At 39.0% G+C, this 24,399-nt stretch overlaps 1 protein-coding gene across 1 annotated transcript in view; it reads right to left on the reverse strand.

The window, feature by feature from the left end:
• The window catches only part of LOC139741539 (CMP-N-acetylneuraminate-poly-alpha-2,8-sialyltransferase-like), a 51,656-nt gene that overhangs the window by 8,674 nt on the left and 18,583 nt on the right, over positions 1 to 24,399 (reverse strand). The window contains exons 2-3 of the mRNA XM_071652118.1: positions 22,672 to 22,873; positions 6,086 to 6,211 (exon numbers count right to left, since the gene is read on the reverse strand). Of these exons, the coding sequence (XP_071508219.1) occupies positions 6,086 to 6,211; positions 22,672 to 22,873 (328 nt within the window). The remainder of the gene's footprint in view (positions 1 to 6,085; positions 6,212 to 22,671; positions 22,874 to 24,399) is intronic.

Here is a 24,399-nt window from a genome sequence, read left to right on the forward strand (position 1 = left end):
ACTAGGTTCAATTGAATGAATGATTAAAACGTCAGAGTGCAGGTATTTGGGGAACTGATGATTTTTCCTTGACTTTTGACCCTTTTATAAGTTTATGCATTAAGTAATTTTCAAGGTATTGAGAAAAAGTACAATTTCAGTATCAAAATGGTAAAATAGTATTATCTAAACCTGGCCTTCGACCTTTGACCTCACAGTTCCAAAGAGAATCACTGTTAGGTAGAACATGCATAAATATGTAAGTTTCATGATGATACCTTAAGTTACTTTCGAGATATGGAGGAAAAAGTGCAATTTAGCACTTTCACTTGACCTTTGACCTTTTGACCTTTGACCTTTTGGCAAGAAACTTCCCACGGAATATATATTGGGTAATACATGCATACATCAAGTTAAAAAAAATCCTTCAGGCATTGCATAAATATAAGGAAAGCAGTGATATTTTGAGGAGTTGACCTTGACCTTTGACCCACGACCCCCAACTTCCCTAAGATAATCACTGCTCATCGGTAGATACATATATACTAAGTTCCATGAAGATACCTTGAACCATTTGAGAGATATGCAGAAAAACATGAAATTTCAACCTTTCTTTTCACAAAATAACCTGACCTTTGACCTTTGACCCCGTGACCCTAAAATCCAAACAAAGTATTATTCCCCAGGATATACCCTCATACCAAGTTTGATGTAAAACCACCACACGGTTCGTGAGATATCGACAAAAACAAAACGGGACGGACGTACGGACGGACGGACGGACGGACGACCCGAAAACATAATGCCTCCGGCCACTTCGTTGGCGGAGGCATAAAAAAGCAACACACAAACCAACCAACCAACCAACCAACCAACCAACAAACTTATTATGTTAAGCAATATAGAGTAGGCCCTACCTAAGCGATGATGTCATAGTCTTTTGTTATAGCTTGGGTTGGAACAAAGAGATTTTTCTCCTCACTGGGGAAAATCTCTTTGGGTTGGAACCAGGGGCGCGCATTAAAGGGGGTATCTCACCGGGCATAAAACTAGTTCGCGACTAGTTCGCGACTCTAGATTTTGCTAGTTGCAGAGACGTCTCCGCGACGTCTCCGAGACGTCTCCTGAAAATTACAGAGTTTCCGATTAGTCGCCAGTTAGTCTCAAGAAATTTTTAAACATGTTTGATTTTTCGGGAAGTCTCCGCGATGTCTCCGAGACGTCTCCATCAGTTGCGGAGACGTCGCGGAGACTAATCATATCCACGACTGCTGAGACGTCTCCGCGACGCGTCGCGGAGACGTCTCAGCAGTCGTGGATATGATTAGTCACGATGTCTCAGAGACGTCTCAGAGATGTCGCCGAGACCTGCTGGAGACCAGAAAAACTGGTGAGAGGTTGCAGAGACGTCTCCGGAGACGTCTCCGCGACTATATTTCACGCTGTTTGACCTACTTTAAAAACCACGTGACCTATCTGCGTGCTGACATTCTGCCTAGATCAAGGCAGGTGATCCTGGAACGGCTCCCTCATATTTGAAATTTTTGGACCCCTCAGTTAAGGTGTGTTTAATGAAGGTGGACCCCTCAGTTAAGGTGTGTTTAATGCAGGTGGACCCCTCAGTTAAGGTGTGTTTAATGAAGGAGGACCCCTCAGTTAAGGTGTGTTTAAGGAAGGTGGACCCCTCAGTTAAGGTGTGTTTAAAGAAGGTGGACCCCTCAGTTAAGGTGTGTTTAATGAAGGTGGACCCCTCAGTTAAGGTGTGTGTAATGAAGGTGGACCCCTCAGTTAAGGTGTGTTTAATGAAGGTGGACCCCTCAGTTAAGGTGTGTGTATTTAATGAAGGTGGACCCCTCAGTTAAGGTGTGTTTAATGAAGTTGGACCACTCAGTTAAGGTGTGTTTAATGAAGGTGGACCCCTCAGTTAAGGTGTGTGTAATGAAGGTGGACCCCTCAGTTAAAGGTGTGTTTAATGAAGGTGGACCCCTCAGTTAAGGTGTGTTTAATGAAGTTGGACCCCTCAGTTAAGGTGTGTTTAATGAAGGCGGATCCCTCAGTTAAGGTGTGTTTAATAAAGGCGGATTCCTCAGTTAAGGTGTGTTTAATGAAGGTGGACCCCTCAGTTAAGGTGTTGTGATGCGCCTTGAACAAGGCTAATACCAATAAAGAGGTCCGCAGCAAGTTATCGCTCTCAGATCAAGACATGGCTTCCCAATCGTGGTCTTTTGCAACATTGTTGTGATGGTTTGGGTGCGATCTGCCAGGAATGGAGCGGAACATTTTGATTGTCATGATGTGGTGATTGGGTTGAGTCGTGACAAATTGGACGCTTTGTCCCGTGAATAAGATAGAAGTACGCGTATTTCCACGGATAGGACAAAAGGACACCAAATGTGCTTATTATCCACAGATAATAAGACTGGTAATGACTTGGAAGCATGAACAATACGAGACAAAAGAAATGTGTTTTCATGCATTTGTAAGAAAATTATATTTCTCATGTTGAAGAAAGAGTGTTATTGATTGCTTTGAAATGATGACACAAACATTGTGTACACTGCTTTAATTTATCCATAATTTGTTCTTGTCTGTGTGGAAAAAGACAGCATGTTTTCGAAATTGTCATGATTTTTGCACCAAAACAGGGCAAAATCATTTCCAGTGATATAGCATGAGTTTTGCTATGTTTTATGCTTTATATGCTAAAGAAAGGGGTTTTCAGTTATACAGCATATTTTGATACAGTGTATAATGTAGACATTGTATTAATTGGAATTGCAAATTAAGTTGCATTGCTGTTTGCAGAAAGCACACACAAACACACAAAAGCTGTTGTTGCATCTCTTCAAATGCTTAATTTGCAAGAGTTTGGAATTTGTGGCATCACAGAATTGACCAATTATACACATTTTCCATAGCATAGATATCGATTGAGTGAAATTATGACACTATGATATTCATAATGTTGTGAATGTGTAAGGTTCATGAGACCATACAGGTGTACAGACATAACCAGGTTATATTCATGTGATATTTTGTTTCAGAAACAGAGAGAGTATAACAGGTGTTCATAATTGCATTGTTTTGCTATACTCTAGTCACTGTACATGCATTTATTGTCTTGACGAACAAGGCTTTACAGTACTTGAACAGAAGTGCCAAGAAATTAGAAATGTAGAGATGTTTGTCAGACCAAACAGTTGAGCTGAACGCGTTGTTATGTCAGTTTTCATCAACGGTCAGATTGCTACAAGCTCACCATGTAAATATGGTTAATAAGTATAGTGAATGGAAGATTGCTTCTATTATTGGTGACATACACAATAATCACAACAAAAATGTGTGAAGTTCATTATGCAAACTGCATGATTATCAGTGTATGTAGGTTATTCAGTGATATGTGTAGCGGTTTTTCTCAAGCATATGCACATCAAGCTAAGAGAGAAGTTTGATATGTCCATACTTATGGTATATTATTTCATGATACAATTACAGTGTATTTTGTTCTGAACCAGCAGCATTTCTTAGACTTCGACAAGGTGTTGAAATGTTTGGCCATTTGATACTCATAAGCATTTCAGGAAAGCTAAAGAGAATACATGCTTCATGATTTATGACCAAGCAGAAAAAAAAAAAGAAGAAAAGAAAACAAGGAATGTTGTGGTTGTAAAGTTTTGCGCGTATACGCACATGCTTGTTCCGAGCAGGTAGTGGGTCTATATTTAGACAGTTAGCCTACGCTCAAGACAGGTTTTGATAAGGCTCATAAGTCTGAGCTTGTTTATGTGAAGAATCCACTTTAGTGTATGAACACACAATTGTGCATTTTTATGTATTGTGTTTCGGAACATGTTTGTAACGACTGTTTGCAGTTTGACTGGAAAGTTCTTCCATAACTTCCCGTCTTAAGGGGGGAGATGTGATGCGCCTTGAACAAGGCTAATACCAATAAAGAGGTCCGCAGCAAGTTATCGCTCTCAGATCAAGACATGGCTTCCCAATCGTGGTCTTTTGCAACATTGTTGTGATGGTTTGGGTGCGATCTGCCAGGAATGGAGCGGAACATTTTGATTGTCATGATGTGGTGATTGGGTTGAGTCGTGACAGTGTGTTTAATGAAGGTGGACCCCCCAGTTAAGGTGTGTTTAATGAAGGTGGACCCCTCAGTTAAAGGGATGGTACAGTATTGGTGAAGATGAGAATTGGGCTTTTAACTTTTTGCGAGATACCAAGAAAACACTTATGATATAGCACAGAGCATACCATTTTAAGAAGAATTCAAAGTTTATTTGATGAAAATCGGGTTTGGAATGACTGAAACATCCAAAAACAAAGTAAAACAAAGCGATCGTAATAAAGTGTGGGTCCCACACTTTATTAGAATTGCTCTTTTTTGGATATCTCAGCCATTTCAAAACCAATTTTCATCAAATAAACGTTGAATTCCTCATAGAATTACATGCTCTTTCATATTTAATAAGAGGTTTCTCATTATCTCACCAAAAAATGTGAGAAACCTGAAATTAGGTCTCAACCAAAACTACACGATTCCTTTAAGGTGTGTTTAATGAAGGTGGACCCCTCAGTTAAGGTGTGTTTAATGAAGTTGAATCCCTTAGTTAAGGTGTGTTTAATGAAGGTGGACCCCTCAGTTAAGGTGTGTTTAATGAAGGTGGACCCCTCTGCGAATGCCCCTCATGATGCATGTTGGACATTGTTTTTGTTAGATATAGCCTAGGGGGACTACATTTTGCTTCGGCGTAGATTCATCAAACACGTGAAATGTTGTAGGTATACAGCGAAACCGCAGTTTTTCTATATACTGGACATCTTAAAGGACAAGTTCACCTTCATAAACATAAGGATTGAGAGAATGCAACAATAATAGTAGAACACATCAGTGAAAGTTTGAGGAAAATTGGACAATCGATGCAAAAGTTATGAATTTTTTTAATTTTTGTGTTGGAACCGCTGGATGAAGAGACTACTACAGCTTGTAAGTCATATGCGTATAACAACAGTATAAAGAAAATGTAAAAGAAAATTCAACATATTTTCACTTTTTTCGCATAATAAAAGAGCACTTGACTTGCCTCTTTCTAAAGGCGGGGGGAATAATATTACTCATAACATTTGTCGGTAACGAGTCAGGGGAATATGTACTTTTGTCAAAAGATGGAATTTTGTGAAATTCCCTTTTTATTTTCCTTGTATTGTTGTACGCATGTGACATCTAAGTTATACATACACTGCAGTAGTCTTCTCATCCAGCGGTTACTGCACAAAAACTTCAAAAATTCATAACTTTTGAACGGATTGTCTGATATTCCTCAAACTTTCACTGATGTGTTCTACTAATATTGCTACATTCTCTCAATCCTTATGTTTATGAAGGTGAACTTGTCCTTTAACGGAGTTGAGTTGGAACCCCCCCCCCCCCCCCCCCCCCCATCCTTGCGCATTTCAGGACTGGATTGTAATAGGTTGGTATAATGTAATACGAACACGTAAAACAGTGAATCTTTAGTGAATTTCGTACCAGTAAGGATCAATTTTACAGTAATAAGTGTGATACCTTCAAGGATTCTGGCGGTACTCGCTAACGTCAATGAGATTTACTGATGTTTATTTCCTTCTATACCGGATCCTCGAGGCAGAAATGGGCGTACTGCAGCTTAAAGGGGATGGCTAGTAACTGATCAGTGGGAATCAGTGGGAATGATGGGGGATGATTGTTCCAATCCCTGTGGGATTCATTTAAGAGTACATAGATATCTATTGGTGGGTGAAAATTATTTGCTTCAGCACGGTCTCACATTCAAGTAATGTGCAGTTTAATGTTTCCAGGCTAGCATGCCTGTACAGTGACGGGGCATTAAACTGCACATTACAGAAAACAAAACACAAAAACATCCGACACATGCATGCATACACATTAATTTTGCATGAACGCGGCTAGGAGTACGCGAGCGTAGTTGTGCGTGCTACACGATTTATTTATCACTCATGTTTTCGTCTCGGTCGACATCACAAAAAAGTACACTGAATGAAAATCACAACGATATAATTATATAAGTTTTTAATTCAGGAATCGCATATTACTCACCTGAATGAATTCATGTTTTCTTCGTTCGGCGTCCACACGTGCTCTTCAAGTAGTTTAGTGTACAGATACAGCCGTTCCGCGTCGCTGTTTTTGAACATCCACATATTGTGCGTGAAGTTCGTTGACCTGCAGGCGGAAGTTGGTATGGGAGAGGGGCAGAGTCGAAAGGAAAAAAAAAAATATCGAACGAAAATCAGAGCCGATTCATTCATCATGAATAACGCTGATTAACAGAATAACGTTGTCATAAGTTGGAGTCACGTATGGCATGCTACTATGAGATACGTCATACTGGCATATAATATTTGCCGACTGGAAGAAATCGTGTATGGACCAGGCTAGAACTCACACGTTCATATCGGGCATAATAGGCTACAGAAATAATGATGAGATTGAGAATAATCAACTTTTGTATAGACAATTAGAGTAAATAATTGTCTGTGTATCTGTATCTGACATTTCGTGTTTATCTCTGTCGAGTCAGAACTGTTCCCTTCAATCTACACATTCATCCATTCATTTCAACACGATCGAATGATATACGTAGTCACTCACTTAAATGTTTGCCAGTGAAACGAAGTCATGCTCTATATCTCACTGAAGAAAACGAGACTCGGGCATCGAGAAAACAACTAAAAAATAAGTTAGGGTGCGCATCGAAAAACATCGGACTACATACAATATAACATTGTTTATCAAGCGTATGAAAATATGTTTAGATAACAGCAACAACTAAAATATGCACCAAACATTGTTTTGTTTTACGATATCGAGGTTTCTTGAAGGAATTAACGTTTCCTAACATTGTCTTCAGTTTCCATTTTATATTCTGAGCGGCATGAGGATATTCTGAGCTGCATAATCCCATATATACACGCTACCAGTATTTCTGATATTGTGTCCGAATTATGGAGGCCTATAATAGATGTTGTTGAAATACATGGCCCGTGGAATGAGGGGGGAGGGATCGGCCTGCTGCGCTACAGGGTTCCACATCCGGAGCAGTATCCCTGCTCGAAACGAAGAGTAAAGACACACACACATACACACACACAAATCAAAATCATGATCATAGTGGTGTGGAATCGTATCGTTACCTCATCACATTATTTATATTCATAATGGATTGCACATATAAAAAAAAAAAGTCATGAACTGTATACTATACAACATGATGCAAATCATGTCATCTCCTCCTTCCCATAATTTATCATAAAAAGTGTTGAAAGATACAGGATTTGGAAAATTGGCAATATACCTGAGTGCAAGCAAATTGACTTCATAAAGGAGAAATATGATAAAGTGTGACCGTCTGGATGTCTGATATCGCGCACCGATTGTGACCGAGATCACCGTTAGATTTAGGCTGCGTTCCTGCGAAACTTAACGTGTTGGACATCGAACGTCCCCCGAAAATTTTCACAGTTATTGTCTGATAATAATGATCTTTCGTATGTCTGATTTCAGTCTGGTTATCACAGTCAACACTTGCAAATTGATAGAGACTAGAGTAGCCCCTTTAATATCGTGCTGAGCAAGACCGCGTGTATGGTTTCACTGCACCAACCTACTCGTACTCGCAATATACCAAGACACTGTAATGAAGGGACGTCGTCTGCTTTCTTCGTGGGGTGGCTAATTACTGGGGTATTGAAGCGCCGACCAGCGAGGAAGGGGGGGGGGGGGGGGGGGGGGTATCGTTGGGGTGGTGGCAAAAGTATTTTAATGAGGTCACCATTAAGCACTCTCTTCATTCATTTTTAAGGCAAATGAGTCACAGCCTTGCATAAGCCATTTGGCCCAACACTAAATGAGGCCTACCAAATAGGAATCACTGAATGTGAGCGACATCTTTTTGCTTTCCTTCATTAAAGTCGCCATACACGCGCAATTATAGTGCGGCGTAAACATAGCACTGCCACTATTTTGTAGATGATGTTAGTTCATCGAAAGGATATAGTACACGTATTTCACATCGAAAGGACATACATGTAGTACACGTATTTCAATCAATCGAAACAAACTAATCAGATGCAGTGACTAAACATTTCAATAGAAACTGTTAATAAGATATTGAATTGAGGAAAGGGGGCAAATAATCATGGATTTAATTACACAATCTGAAGATTATCAATACATACATTAACATGTACATGCACAGTATATAGGCCTATACATGTACCACGGTTCACTTAGTATACTAAATATACACAGCCGTCATCTTCTCTCCCATACACTTACACACTTAATGATAGATTGTATATCAAATTTGATTAAAGGCACAATATATACCATTTGCAGATGAAAAAAAAAACAGCATTAGTGCTTTTTGAAATAGTTCTAAAATGTGTGTTTGGGATAGAAACAACCACTGTAAAAATTTGAATCTGTATTATGATCAATGTTAAGTATTGTTATATACAAAAAAAAAAAAAAAATCTGAACAATGTTATAACAAAAATGTTGCCAGACTAAACCGTCTACAGTAACATTGTTTAATGAGAAAAATACTGATATTTCCTTTTATTTTAGGCAGTATTGCAAACATTTTATATATGGTAGGATGTTTTAAGATACAACAGACCTACACATACGCATTATTGTGATATCCTGAACATTTTTAAATCACTGTTCCCAAAGATAAACAGAGCCTTTAAGAAGGATGTCATATACACTGTAGGTCCTTGCTATTGATAGCGGTTGTTTTATAGCGATCGTTACCCGAACACGAGGGAAAACTAGAATTGATTTACAACTAATTTTCTTCTGTTATTGTCATATAAGGCAATGGTAACGGATATAGTCAATTCATATGATCGTATTAAACACTAAATACATTTTGATGCACAGGATTCCGTTTGCACAATATTTTGTTGATGATTGCACTTGGGTAATAGGCCGAACAACCTCCGTTTTTCGATAGTAAATAAATGTGAATATCATGTTAATTAAGTGGTCCACTGGTCAGGGTCAATGGCCATTGATTAGCTGTCAAACCTCGATAATATGCATGTACGTCGTGTTTAATTGCGAATCAATATTAAATATAGGCAGGCGAATATTTTCTTGTATAGCCTATGTGGATGTCTTTACTGTTCGCGAGCACTGCGTTTTGTGCAACTACGGAAGTGCATGATTTCCAATGCAATGTGCTGTATAAGTAGCCTGTAAATGGATAATCAAGTGTTACATTTGTATCCCACTGGACCTAACATAAACTAGAAATGTCGCTATGGCGACTGGTATCATAGTATGCCTCCGCCTTATTGCATGGTTCTCCTAATAGGTCTACAGTACAATGTCTTGACAATGTGTGATGAGTTTCAAATAACTGGCAAAATATTAAAATGACAGGTTTGTCACTAATGTGTTGAATGTTCACTTTCCTTCAACTAGGTTTTATTTGAATGCATGGCTATACTGCCCAAGAGCGCAGGTATTAGGGGATTTGAGGATTTTTACTTCACTTTTGATCCTTTTATTTATAAGTTTACGTATTGATTAAACTTTAAAGGCATGGAAAAAAAGTGTAATTTCACTCTCAAATAGTTTTTTTTTTTTCATTTTAACTTGAACTTTGACCCTGGTCCTTTGACCCAATGACCCTAAAATTCCAAAGAGAATTACTGTCAGGTATACATGCATGCAGAACTGTAGATATGTCATCTTCGAGATATGGACCAAGAAATGAAGTTTAGCACTTTCACTTGACCTTTGGGCAAGAAACTTCCAAGAGAATCTCTATATCTAGGTTATACATGAATATATAAAGTTTCAAGAAAAATAGGGCAGGTATTGTATTTGACTATGAGGGAAAAAGTGAAATTATGAGGAGTTGACCTTGACCTTTGACCCATGACCTTTGATCCATGACCCCCACATTCCCTAGATAATCACCACTAGTGAGTACATGCATATGTACTAAGTTCCATGAAGATAGCTTGAACTAATTTCCAAGATATGGAGAAACAAGTGAAATTTTAACATTTTCACTTGACCTCTGACCTTTGACCTCATGACTCGAAACTCTATCTGGAGAATCTTTATTTGGTATTACATGTATACACCAAGTTTCAAGAAAAAACTTCTCGCCATTGCATAGATATGGGGGAAATAGTGAAATTTTGAACATTTGACCTTGACCTTTTGACCTTTGACCTTGAGTATGGCATTTTGAGGGCTTGACTTACTCAAGTCTCTTTAAAGTTTGCAGAAGAGCGGGCCCCATTTATCATCTGGAGCACAAATAGATTTAGAGAGATAATAAAATGTAGTTACGCAAAATTGTAATTAAAGAAATCTACGTTTAGCGTCCTGCCCTGCGGAAAAGGGGAGCAAGGAGGCTCTATAAAGAAAGGGGCACGTAACATATTTTCCAAAACAATCAGCTGAATTGTCTTTCAAGATGGCCAATCAGCGTAAGAAGAAACTAGAAATGTCGCTATGGCTACTAGCATGGAGGTAGAGAGAGATTCTACCTCCATGCTACTAGTATGCCTCCGCCATAATGCATGGTTCTCCCAATAGGTCTCGAGTACGTCTTGGCAATGTGTGACGACAGTTTCACATTATTGGTAAAAAAAAGGTTAAAAAAAATTAAACTGACATCTCTGTCACTAATGTGTTGAGTGTTCATAAATTTCTTTGAACTAGGTTTAATTGGATGAATTATGTGTTATATGTTTAAAAGAGCAGGTATTTGGGGATCTGAGGATTTTTACTTGACCTTTAACCCTTTTACAAGTTTATGTATTGAGTTATCTTCAAGGTAGAAAATGTATAATTTTGCATTATTTGATAATACTTGTGCATTTTAACCTCGCCAAACTATTGGCCTTTAACCAAAGACCCACAAATTCGAAAGAGAATCACCTTCAGGCAGTACCTGCATAAATAGGCCCTAAGTTTCATGATGCTACCTTGAGGTACTTCAAAGATGAATTGAGTAAAAATTTAGCAATTTCACTTGACTTTTGACCTTTTGATCATTGCCCTTTTGGCCAAAAACTTTCCTAGAAAATGTCTATTGGGTAAATTCATATATTCTCTTAAGTTTCAAGAAAATACTTCAGGTTTGCATAGTGAAATAGTTGACTGTGACCTTTGACCCTTGACCCCATGTCCCAAAAATTCCTAAGAGAATTACTGTCAGGCAGTGCATGCATATGAACTAAGTTCCATGAAGATAGCTTGAAAAATTTTCAAGATACAAAGGAAATGGTGAAATTTTAGCATTTTCACTTGACCTTTGACCTTCGACCTCAAGGCCCGAAACTTTCTCTGGAGAATATGTATAGGTTAATACACGTATGTATTCACTATACGTTTCAAGAAAATACCTTCACGCATTGCATAGATATGGGGAAACAGTGAAATTTTGAGAATTTGGACTTGACCTTTGACTTTGAGCATGTGCACCCAACCGTTGATAGGTTGACATTTGACTTATGACCTTACTGCTCGAAACTTTCTCTAGAGAATATTAATCGGGTAACACATACACTAAGTTTCAAGTAAATATAAGCTTAAGGCATTGCATCAATAGATATGGACGAACATGCCGATGGACTGACAACTCGGAAACATAATGCCTCCGGCGACGGAGGCATTAAAAAAAAAAAAATGGACCCCACTTAGACCAGGATATGACATGATTTATCACGACTGCATAGAGTCAATATAAAAAGTAATGTCATGCAGTATCCAGTTTCAAAACTATATTCTCCACAATAAATATCGCACATTATGGGATCACATTAACTTCTGGTTGTGGTGTCTCTTTTTGACGAATAAAACAAAAGAAGCAAAATGAAGCAGTTTTCATTAGCTGCAATATCATCGATAACAAGGAAAAGTAGAAATTACGCGGTGCGTAATATATGTCCCCGCCGGAAGTAGCATTTTGTAGCAAAATGTGCAATATAGGTAAAAAATCAAGGTCAAAGGTCAAAGATGTCAAAGGTCAAAATTCTCTGTAAAAGTTTTGAAGCCTTCACCTAGTGCCATCACATAAAGCAAACAGAATCGAAATCGGGTTAGAAATGGCGAAGGAGTAGCATTTTATAGCCAATGTACAATACAGGTCAAAAATCAAGGTCAAAGGTCAAAGAAGGCAAAGGTCAAAATTCTGTGTAAAGTTTTGAAGCCCTCACCTAGTGCCATCACATAAAGCAAACGGAATCGAAATCGGGTTAGAAATGGCGAAGGAGTAGCATTTTGTAGCCAATGTACAATACAGGTCAAAAATCAAGGTCAAAGGTCAAAGAAGGCAAAGGTCATATTCTGTGTAGAAGTTTTGAAGCCCTCACCTAGTGCCATCACATAAAGCAAACGGAATCGAAATCGGGTTAGAAATGGCGAAGGAGTAGCATTTTGTAGCAAAATGTACAATATAGGTCAAAAATCAAGGTCAAAGGTCAAAGAAGGCAAAGGTCAAAATTCTGTGTAGAAGTTTTGAAGCCCTCACCTAGTGCCATCACATAAAGCAAACGGAATCGAAATCGGGTTAGAAATGGCGAAGGAGTAGCATTTTGTAGCAAAATGTACAATATAGGTCAAAAATCAAGGTCAAAGGTCAAAGAAGGCAAAGGTCAAAATTCTGTGTAGAAGTTTTGAAGCCCTCACCTAGTGCCATCACATAAAGCAAACGGAATCGAAATCGGGTTAGAAATGGCGAAGGAGTAGCATTTTGTAGCAAAATGTACAATATAGGTCAAAAATCAAGGTCAAAGGTCAAAGAAGTCAAAGGTCAAAAGTCTGTGTAGAAGTTTTGAAGCCCTCACCTAGTGCCATCATATAAAGCAAACGGAATCGAAATCGGGTTAGAAATGGCGAAGGAGTAGCATTTTGTAGCAAAATGTACAATATAGGTCAAAGGTCAAGGTCAAAGGTCACGACTGAAATTCTGTGTAAAAGTTTCAAAGCTCCCTTGTAGTGCTATCATATAAAGCAAACAGAATTAAAATTGGCTCATAAATGACAGAGAAGTAGCAAATTGAAGATTTTGATCACACACGGACGCACACACGGACACACGGACGGACACACGGACGGACGGACGGACGGACACACACACGTACGGAGCCCGTTTCATAGTCCCCTGCTCGAACTCGTTCGGCGGGGACAAAAATTCACGTAAATAGCCTATCAAGACGCGGAGAATAACACAGCACAAAATTGACTCTGGTCTTGTGAGAATATCAGTCTCAACTCCAGTGGTTTTTATGGACGTCGCGTGACATGCGACTTGGTAAAAAAAAATTAAGTACGGCCGTATTGCTGTATAATATGTCTGGTAAATTTCATTTCAATGTCACTGTAAACTTTACGCGGGGGAACATCACGGACAAAATCGTAGACACTCATGGAACTAGCATTGTACGTTGGCAATTTTCAGAGCAAGTGGAAAAGTTGATGCGGGGGGGGGGGCTATATATATATATGTTTAGAAATGAATTGCAATTTTCTAATTTTCTCATAAAACAAAGAAAAAAGGCAGATTGTCTCAAAGAAATAAGAAATGGAAAAGGAACGTGATGCATGCCGATTCAAAAGAAACTAGAAATGTCGCTATGGCGACTGGTATGCCTCCGCCATAACGCATGATTCGCCAAATAGGTAGGCCTATATAAAGTAAAATGTCTTCACAATGTGTGACGACAGTTTCACAAAACTGGCAAAACACTGAAATGACAGGTTCGTCAGAAATGTCTTGAATGTTCACTTTCCTTGAACTAGGTTTGCTTTAATTGTCTAAGAGTGCAGGTACACGCACAAGTATTTGGGGAATTAAGAATTTTTACTCGACTTTTAACTAACCCTTATATAAGTTTATGCATTAAATAATTTTCAATGTACGAGGAAAAAGTGTAAATTTTAAGGAGTTGACGTTGACCTTTGACCCTGACTATTGGCCCATGACCACTAAATTCCCTAGCTTATCCCTGCCGGTCAATGCATATGTACCATGTTCCATGAATTAAGATGCATCAAACCACTTGCGAGAAAAGTGAAATTGTAACATTTCCACCTGACCTTTGACCTTTTACCTTATGACATGAAACTCTCTCTGGAGAATCATTATTCAGTAGTCCATGTCTACACTAAGTTTCAAGAAAATACCTTCCGGCACTGCATATATATTGGGTAAATAGCAACATTTTTAGCATTTGACCTTGACCTTTTGACCTTTGACCTCTTGGAAATTTCACTAAAAACTACTCAACTAATTGCTCCATCATACTCCATCCTTGGACCAAGTTTGGTGAAATTTCCTTTCGCCAGTTTTGAGTTATCACGTAAACAGATAAATTTTGGGATTTGACCTTGATCTTTGACCTTTGACCTCTGTCCGATTTCACCCAAAATCTAATCATCTATAATCAAGTATAATTGCCCCATCATACTTTATACTTGGACCAAGTTTGGTATAATTCCAGTCAATATTACTCAAGTTATCGCGTAAACGAATGCGGACGGACGTACGTATGGACGTACGGACAGACGGGCGGACGGACGGACAACCCGAAAACATAATGCCTCCGGCACCACTTCGTGGCGGAGGCATAATAAAAATCCTGATTCATGCAATTTGAACTCACTGTATTATTCTCTCCATCCCTCTCTAACTCTTAAATATTCTGTTTTACTTAGGAAAATAAACGTGCATTACTATAATGTCATAAAAACTATGGATCCCAGTTTAGGGAGACATGTACAGAGTATGGTAGGTGTTCAACCCACCGACCGGGTCCATAACGACCGGCCGCGCATTATAATGGCATTGCGCGTACAGAAAGAAAATGTACGCATGGGACTACGCGCAACGGTGTTCGATTCTTCACTGGGCTACGCTACCGAATAAAATGTGGCGAAAACAACTAAGTTATTCGTATTCCCTCTAAATTACCGAAATTTAGCAAAATCGAATAAGGTTTATCGTGTAACTACATATAACTAGGCCTACCTTTGCTGACTCGTTGTTAGATGTAGAGTATCCTTCCGTAATAAATTTGACGATTTTGACCGCAAAATTGTCACCGCCGCTTGTACGATCGTGCACACACGTTACACATACACATGACATAAACATTTTGTCGCCCGCTACGACCGTACGAGTTGATGCAGAGACGAGAAATGAATGTGAAAAAAAAAAAACAAACCGACTCATCTAATTTATTTCAATTATGATGAAAAGTTTCCGAATGAAAATCAATTCAAATTCATCAAACAGTCCTTCATAAGTAATATCGAAGGATTCAAAATATATTCAAAATATTATTGGGGAAAAAATGACGGCTAGAAAAAAACAGCGGCCTGTCGAAAAAACGCATTTAAATGCCCTTTATACGTATTGTCAGGGTGGTCGGTTGAAATGAGCAGGGCAACTGAGTGCGGAAAAAATGACACCCCACGCGTTCGAAGCCGCCATCTAAGAGCGCGTACCTCAGATCGCATTTTCAGTGCGCGCTTGTGAATCCGGAGTATTTTCTCCACACGTGAGTAAAATTTCAGGCAAATTGTGAGATTTTTCACGTTTTTATTGATAGAAAAACGTTAGGTGTCCGGTATTACGAACACCCAACCATATATCCTCATATTTAGGCCTACTTTATTGAGAGACACGACCTTAATAGGGAGACAATTTGTGTCTCCTTAAAGTTTTCAATTATATATCTCATTCAATCGCATGCTTTAAAACGAGATCATGAAAGAAAGATATTTATTCAGAGGGGTGAAGGTTCAAGTGTGAGTTTATTCAACTTGTCTCCCTGTAGTTGCGATCTTAACAAATTTAATTTGTAGAGGGAGACAAATTGAAGAAACTCACACCTATCATATAGATCCTGTGTTATTATAGAAAAGAACGAGATCTATGTGCGCGCGCGCGCGCGCGCGCGTGTGTGTGTGTGTGTGTGTGTGTTATAGGCTCGGATGTAAGCCGCGTCGCCATGGGCAATTCTGATGATACTGCAAGAGTAAATGGAACCTGATAGGCATATGTGGTACAATCAATTCACTTTACTTCGCACGTTATACTTTAACCAAATCGTCACATTTCGATAGGATCTCTGTAAGCTCCAGATGCGGGACCTTTATGCCTCAATCATGCGTGTAAATATGCTTATCTACTGTTGTTACGATACACGTTTCCGTTGTATACTATAGTCTGCCACTCCATAAGTGCGATGACACTTCTGGTTTAGCAGACTTCAACGGACAAATCAGAGCAATATCGATTTAAAGGGGATGGCTAGTAACTGATCAGTGGGAAACAGTGGGAATGCTCGGGGATGATTGTTCCAATCCTTGTGGGATTCATTTAAGAGTACAACACATTGTCATTATATATCTATTGTTGTGTGAAAATTATTTGCTTCAGAATGATCTCATATTCAAGTAATGTGCAGTTCAATGTTTGCAGGTTAGCATGCCTGTACAGTGACGGGGCATTAAACTGCACATTACTTGAATATGAGACCGTTCTGAAGCAAATAATTTTCACACAATAGATAATGTACTCATGAATCCCACAAGAATTGGAACAACCATCCCCCAGCATTCCCACTGATTCCCACCGATAAGGTAGTAGCCACCCCCTTCAACGAAAAGGTATAATTTTGACTAAAACTGGACATCTCAAAATTAGATACACACTGTACTGACGTGGTGATGTTTTCACCTTTGAACTTTCTCGTCGGTTTGTGTGTTAAAAAAAAAAAAAAAACCGAGTAAAAACACGTTTATTTTTAAATCCGAAAACTGGGTATACCGTTAAGACTATCAATACGCCTTATGCGAAAGAATGTACATGGTATTCGTGTCGGTCATTCGTATCAATGAGTAGGCCTATTTTATTGTATATTCTGTTTTGTTTCTTATTCCATTTTCATCTGTTCATGACGTGAACGGGGACGCTCGGTAGAGAGTTAACCAACTGAAGGACTATGTTCTGCTGAAAGAAAGCTGAAATGCATTTAAAAAATAAGAAAATCTACTGGCAACGAAGGACATTTCGTGAAGATGTTGACTTTTGTGTGTATACGAATGGGCAAGGAGACTCTGTGAAACTATACGGCAAATCGAACTCTATAAGCTATAGTCCGCAAGTACAGGCATTACTATGCGGTTGAGACCAATATTCTACCGTTTCCCGAAGACAATACAATATCACAAAATGTACAATTATAATCTCTTTATTTTGCCCCCGATTTCTTTCATGTCACGTCCGCCATTGTGTTTTGTATGATCCTTCACTATTCATTCATGAAAATCAATTTTGCACATTGTAGACCTACTCGAGAGACATGATTCCCCCCCCCCCCCCCCCCAATCGCACAGTATCGTTATATACGGGATCAGGGGGTTAATTCCGTGCGAACTGCAGGCATTCTCAGCACTAAAAGATATGCGATACAACTGATGGGGAAAATACATGTAGTAATCAAAAGCCTTGACCTATACCTATACCTAAACCTATAGCAAGAATAAGAAAAAAAAAACAACAACAACAACACGAATGCACTTTGAAAATTCTACATTTGTGGGCGCGTGTGCAGTTTGATATACCAGCTCCGGAGCATACGTCATAAATGTACTAAAATAGCACTGTATACGTACATGAAAATTTACACTTCATTTGCCTCGTATATTATTTTTCTTGACTTTCATCATAAACAGAGCAAAAGTGCATATCGCGTAGCTATCACCTTCAAGAAATCGAAGAACACAAACAGACCAGGGTTTTTATTCCAAACATAACGAACAGACTGATATCCAATTTAATTGTAAGGTTGCATGCACTTAACAGATATTATATTTATGTGGTGTACTTATAGCGAACACTTTTTCTAAAACTCGTAAAAGAGCAGCCGTTTATCACAGGGCAATTGCAGCTTGCCGTAAGTGCATTTGCCATGGCAACAGAAACGAAAACAACCCGTACAGCAGCTAAATGAAAGATGTGAGAATTTCAGTTGTATACCGGGTGTCCCAAAAAAAGCGGAACGGTGGATTTTCAGTACCTTGCGTTCTAAAAGTGATATATTTTTTGACATTATTAGAAAGAGCATCTTCCGCAGAAAACCATGACACCAAAATCATTAAATTTGGTTCAGCACTTTTTATTCTACGCCAATTTCTGTAAATGCAGTCATTTTCAATTTTTTGCGACTTATGAGATAATAATTTGGGTGCGACAGGCGTTCCATACGGTGAATTGTGTAAGCTCGTTGGTCCATGTCAACAAAAGATAAGGCTTTCATATTGGGAGCGCGCGCACACACACACATACACACACACGGTTTTTTCCTGGCCCGTGCCCAATGTGAAAGCTGTATCTTTTGTTGACATGGATCACCGAGCTTAGACGATATTCACCGTATGGATCGCGTGTCGCATTCAAATTATTATCTCATAAGTCGCAAAAATCCGGCGAAATTTGGCAATGACTGCATTTTCAGAAATTGGCGTAGAATAAAAAGCACGGAACCAAATTTGATGATTTTGGTATCATAGTCTTCTGCTGAAGATGCTCTTTCTAATGATGTCAAAAGATATATACCTTTTAGACGGCAAGGTACTGAAAATCCACCGTTCCGCTTTTTTGGGGACACCCGGTATAGCTGGCACTAACTGCACTCGTTGTAACTTGGATAATTGCAAGCAGAACAAAAAAACAAAACAAAACAAAACAAAACAAAACAAAACGAAAAAAAAGAAGAACCAGAATTGGGTGTGATGAGCCCCTGGTATAATCGTGAAGAAGCTAAACAGGAACAAGTGATAAATACCGGCTATAATATATGTTAAGTGCTCGAATGGGCTGTATAAATAAATTGAATCCGAAAAGAGCTAGGCTTTGTATAAGCAGCAGATATGGTTTGTGACTCGCGACATTGGGGAAGGACATTGTTTTATTTATATGGGCAATAAAAACTCACTCGTCGTAAAGGCCTTCAATCACCAGAATAAAAAAAGCAATTGAGAACATATACAAGATATACGAGTGAATATCCATGAATTTCACATTCCCTCTACCACTATGTTCCCGCGCGTAAATTTGGTGAATAACCTTATTTACGGAAAATTTTGCAGTAAATTTCAGTCGTTCGTAATACGTTAAACAAAACTAAAAAAAAAAAAAAAATCAGTAGCTTGTCTCCATCTAAGCATAATATCATGACATTATTTTTGAATGTATTAGGTAAAACTGGTTTGAATATTTTGAGGGAGGCATTCATCGTAAAGTAATTGAAAGAACATGGGCCTATATGTTCAAACTTCATCAATATATCATTTTGCATGATCTGTAATAGATGTTGATAATCAAATTCAATTTGAATTTGCGGTTTGTTGTTTGATTCTTTTCGTTCCCTTTTGTTTTTATATCTGCGCTCACTGATGCTGATAATCGTGTTCCTCGATAAATTGACACTACGCGACTATGAATTATATTGTTTATATACTACATCCTTACAATAACTAAAACACGGTATATCCTGCTGGGAATAACAGTGTCCCGCGAGTGTAAAGCACAATATAAAACACAATGTGAACACACTGTGAAAACAGTCAGCTACTGATGAGCTTTGAACTTGGAGATTTCCGTTGTATCCCAGTTTAATATAAACAAGATGAAAAAGAAAATTCGCAAACATTTACAGTGCATATCAAATAGGACTACATGATCAAGGTTTTAGTGGACAGAGTCCAGTTAAACACATGCCATTGTGCGGTAAAAGTCTAATAACAAGGCATGTGCCAAATTGTGTCTCGCCCATTCGTGTAGAAAAAAATTAATGTTTTTCTAACTCCAGAAAGTTCATTGACCCGCCTATGACCTTTGACCTTGTGGTGACCTTCAACTCCCAAGGGACATCTACCATCCAAGTTTGGTCACAAACGGACATAGGGATCGAAAGTTATGAGCCATAATCGAAATGCGCCGTAAAAACTTAACATTGGGCCCTACAAGTTCGTTGACCCCTGTCTGTGATCGTTGACCTTGTGATGACCTTCAACTCCCCAAGGGACATCTACCAACCAAGTTTGGTCACAAACGGACATAGGGATCAAAAGTTATGAGCCATAATCGAAACGCGCCGTAAAAACTTAACATTGGGCCCTACAAGTTCATTGACCTCTGCCTGTGACCTTTGACCTTGAGTTGACCTTCATGTTTGGCAAAAATGTGCAACTTTGTATAACCACTCTTCCCTCCAAGTTTGATTGAAATTGCAGTCCTCAGTAGAGAGTTATTTAAGTTTTTGTAGCGTTACGGACGGACGACGGACGGACAGACGCCGCAAGCGATCCACACCTCCGGTGGGCTCGACAAAAATTAGTCATTTCTACTCATAAAATCAGTCATTTTGTGACGAAATGACTGACTTCGTAACGAAATCGGCCGTGCGACACTTGGCGCCCCATAGAGCTTATCCTCGAAATTTGATAGCTTTTCCTCGAGGTTACGGATCACCGTCTGAATGTAGGCCTACACTGTGTAACTAATGTTTTATCAACAGTTCACATGATAGACATGTTTTGATAACGCATTCAACAGACATGATTACTGTAGTATGAAATCTGGTACTGATGTGATTCATCACCTCACAGAACTCCGAATATACGTGGAATTCAAAAGTATCGCCGAAATTTTGTTTTTAATATTGTGTATAAGCCATCACCATGTTTAACATATGCACCAACAATCTATATTTGCAGATAAAAGTACGAGTTCCTCCCTTAAAGATTTCATTATGTCAATTACGGTGAACCTGGTGACGACTTAAAACTCTGGAGTTTGGGAATGTTTGCGCCACTGTATTCTCCGGTTTGATGGTGCAAGTATACGAGACAATAAGTGTATCTAGAGAGGCACAAAAGTCACGGCCGTTCACTCGACACGGTGCTATGATTCTGGATTTTTCTTAGATATATCACAGACAAGGCAGAGAAGAAGCACAAAATCTCTGCTGTTGACTTGACACGGTCCTATGACTCTCAATTCACGAAAGAGAAATACATCGAGCGTCACGGTTGACCTTTGAACATGACTGTGTCTTGTATCATGATCATGATAAGTCTCACTTGCTATATTATATCCCAGTGTTATGTGTTTCTGGGTTTTCCCCCCGAGGAGGAGAAAAAAAGAAGTAAAACAGAACTCGAACTCGAGAGCAACGTGTGGAGAGTTATGGAGAAAAATAAACCACCATAAGCGCCTGGCATGATGCCCGACGTGAAAACGACTGGTACCTCCCTTTCACCTATACAAACCTGAAGCTCTCTACTTCATACACATTAATTTTGTCGTATGTAATATCCCGCGCGCTGTCGCTATAGGCGATCTATCACTAATACTTGGTCTTCTTCCACTTCGTCTATAATACTATTCAAGTATAATAGCCGTTTAGTCTCAATAAACATGGTCTAATCCTGTTTCGTCTTCAACCAATTCATCTGATGACCATTAATGCAATTGTCACAGCCTCACTATCGGTCTACCAGTTTGTCTACTTCCACATGGGCTATGCCCATTTCATCTAAAAAAATGGTAAAAAATCCAAGAAGACGAAATTGCAATGAGACCATCTGGTCATTAGATGAAACGATAATTACTAGTAGCCGAAGTGTTAGTGCATTAGACCAAGTGAGGATTGGGCAAAACGGGCATTAGACAAAAATGATAGTATCTAGTTTAGCCGTATACTTGCGTTAGACGAACCTGGATGTAAAGCAGCTGACATTAGACCAAGTGGCAATAAACCTCCCTATAATATAGGCCTTTAGATACGGAGCCCCCGGCTACTGCTACGCCTTTCAGTCCCAGGGACAGATGAATAGCAAACTGAGTATAGGTCTGAATGACGCTTTACTGTACAATGAGGGCGGAAAAGATGTTTGTTACAAAAATGACTTAATTATACAGAAATAACATTATCCGTTACCCTGCTCGCATTCTGAACATCCCAAATGAACACTGTGAGAAGATAATCATCTCATTATAATCTGTCATTTTACGAGCATCTACTCTCTTTAAAAAAATCGAGTGAAAATATTCATTTTCACTCGTTTTAGAGTGACGTCAGGAATCACTCCAAAATCTTCGAGTGATCCCTGAGGTCACTCCAAAACGAGTGAAAATGAACAGTTTCACTCAAAATTCACTCCAATTTCACTCTAAATTCACTCTTTTTTTGTATTCACTCCTTCAAGAGTGAATATTTTCACTCGATTTTTTTTAGAGAGTATCGTCTATCATTTCTTATAATGTATATTATACAGTTACAAAAATTATAATCAAAAACCTCTGTGAAAAAAAAGGCTTGTATACGGAAGAGCTGACTATCCTCATATACACACAAACACACACACACCACCCCTGTCTTTTACCTCTACCATACCCCTCTTTTACGCGAGAAAGGGGTCGACAGAACAAGCAGAAATGGGATAGACAAGGAAGAGGAGAGGGATGGGGGGGGGGGGGAACATGGAGAGAGGGGAGATCGAGAGTAGACGGGCGGTTGGGGCGAGAGGCGAGATCCTCGTGGAGATGGGAGAGACCTTTATGGTCGACTACCTACTCGTTCACGCCGCCGTGCATCGCCTCCGTGAGGTACCGCGCGCTGGGCGAGAGTTTGACGCTCCGAGAGGAGCGCCGGATGTTGCCCAACGCTGAGAGGACGAAGTGGTAGCAGAAGATCGTCAGTATACACGTGCCGGCGAGCATCACGACGGTGCGGCGTGAATGAAGCCGACGTCGCATCTTAGTGGACGATGAGCACACTGAAAGAAACGAAACATATAGAACAGATATTTATATTCATATTCCAGTAGATCTGCTTATAAGCAGAGATGGCGCAAGGGTATACTGTGAACATCTCACTGACATTCGTCAAGCAGAAAGAAACAAACAACTACACAAACAACTAAAAACAAAACAAAACAAACACATAGAAAGAAAACAAAATAAAACAAAATAAAAACAAGAATGAAAGACGCTTAAGGATTACGAGTTTCACTTAAAGTTATACAATGACATTTGCCACAACGTTAAACCAATGACATTTGCCACAGGGGCATAATATTGCCTATATTTGATTAAGTCAAGGCGAATAGTTCTTATTCAATGAGGTAATGACGTCACCGTCGAATAACTCAAGGATAGGATGGCTATAATTTCCCAACAATAAACTCTCTTGAGTCCTCAGGATGTAACGCTCGCTGGATGTTATACAACACTTATTAATGTATAATGCGATTGAAACAGGCATTATTTTTTATCGCTTCGAAAGAGGATATTAAATGTAGCTGAAATTTTGTTTGCATACTATACCCGAAGATGATTGTGTCAAGTGATAACATCATCACTTTATGAAAAGTGTGTAACATCGCGTCATTGTAATCGGAGCAACATCACATTCTGAGAAGCGCGTAACATCACGAAACTTTTTTTTTAAAATTGTAATCGAAGCCAATGTTCCATGCAGACATGGCCCTTATAAACCATTTAGAAGTGTTTTTTTTTTCGATTCAAAGTGCATAACTGTTATGATCACTTCATTCGTGAAGCCAACCTTTTGAATCTATGGCACACTGTAAAAACATCGGTGTTAGATTTAACACCACGGGTGTTACGTGTAAATCTAACACCGATCAAACTTCAATAAAGGACCACACCCACAGGTGTTAAAAATGCACTGTGATGGTGTTGAAAAGTGTTCACTTGACACTTCGTGGTGTTAATTTGATACTGCACCTGGTGTTATTTTGACACTGTACTGGTGTTAATTCAAAAATGACACCACACGGTGTTGATTTGATATTTGTTGGTGTTAATATCAATGGTTTAACACCCGTCCAGCTTCAATAAGAGACCACACCAGCTGGTGTTACTTTGGTGTAAATTTATTTTTACATTTTTTCAAAAATCTAGTATTTTAATGTAAAATTCTTGATCGTCTTGTTTAAATTAAAAATGAACAAGAAGTGCAGTTACTAAGAAACTCTTCAAAAACAGTTTAAAATTTGGAAATGACACCCGGAGGTGTTAATTTAACACCATAAATGAGCACCGAAAATTGAACACCAGCTCGGTGTTCACTATATAACACCGGACTTTTTGCAGTGCAGGTGTATGGAGAAGAGGTTACGCTTTAAAACAGTCATATAGCCACATTTTTTTTTTTCACAAGCTCCCAATGTCCTCTTCGCGCAGTGCAAAGTGGTGCAATGTAAATTCTGTCAAAGGGTATAGAGTGTAACCCTTCTTCGAGAAAAAAAAAATAATCCCTGATGTATCACCCACACAC

The sequence above is a fragment of the Diadema antillarum genome, unplaced genomic scaffold (assembly GCF_040938485.1).
Source record: "Diadema antillarum isolate AM-2024a unplaced genomic scaffold, OU_Dant_1.0 seq00000932_RagTag, whole genome shotgun sequence".
Lineage (NCBI taxonomy): Eukaryota > Metazoa > Echinodermata > Echinoidea > Diadematoida > Diadematidae > Diadema > Diadema antillarum.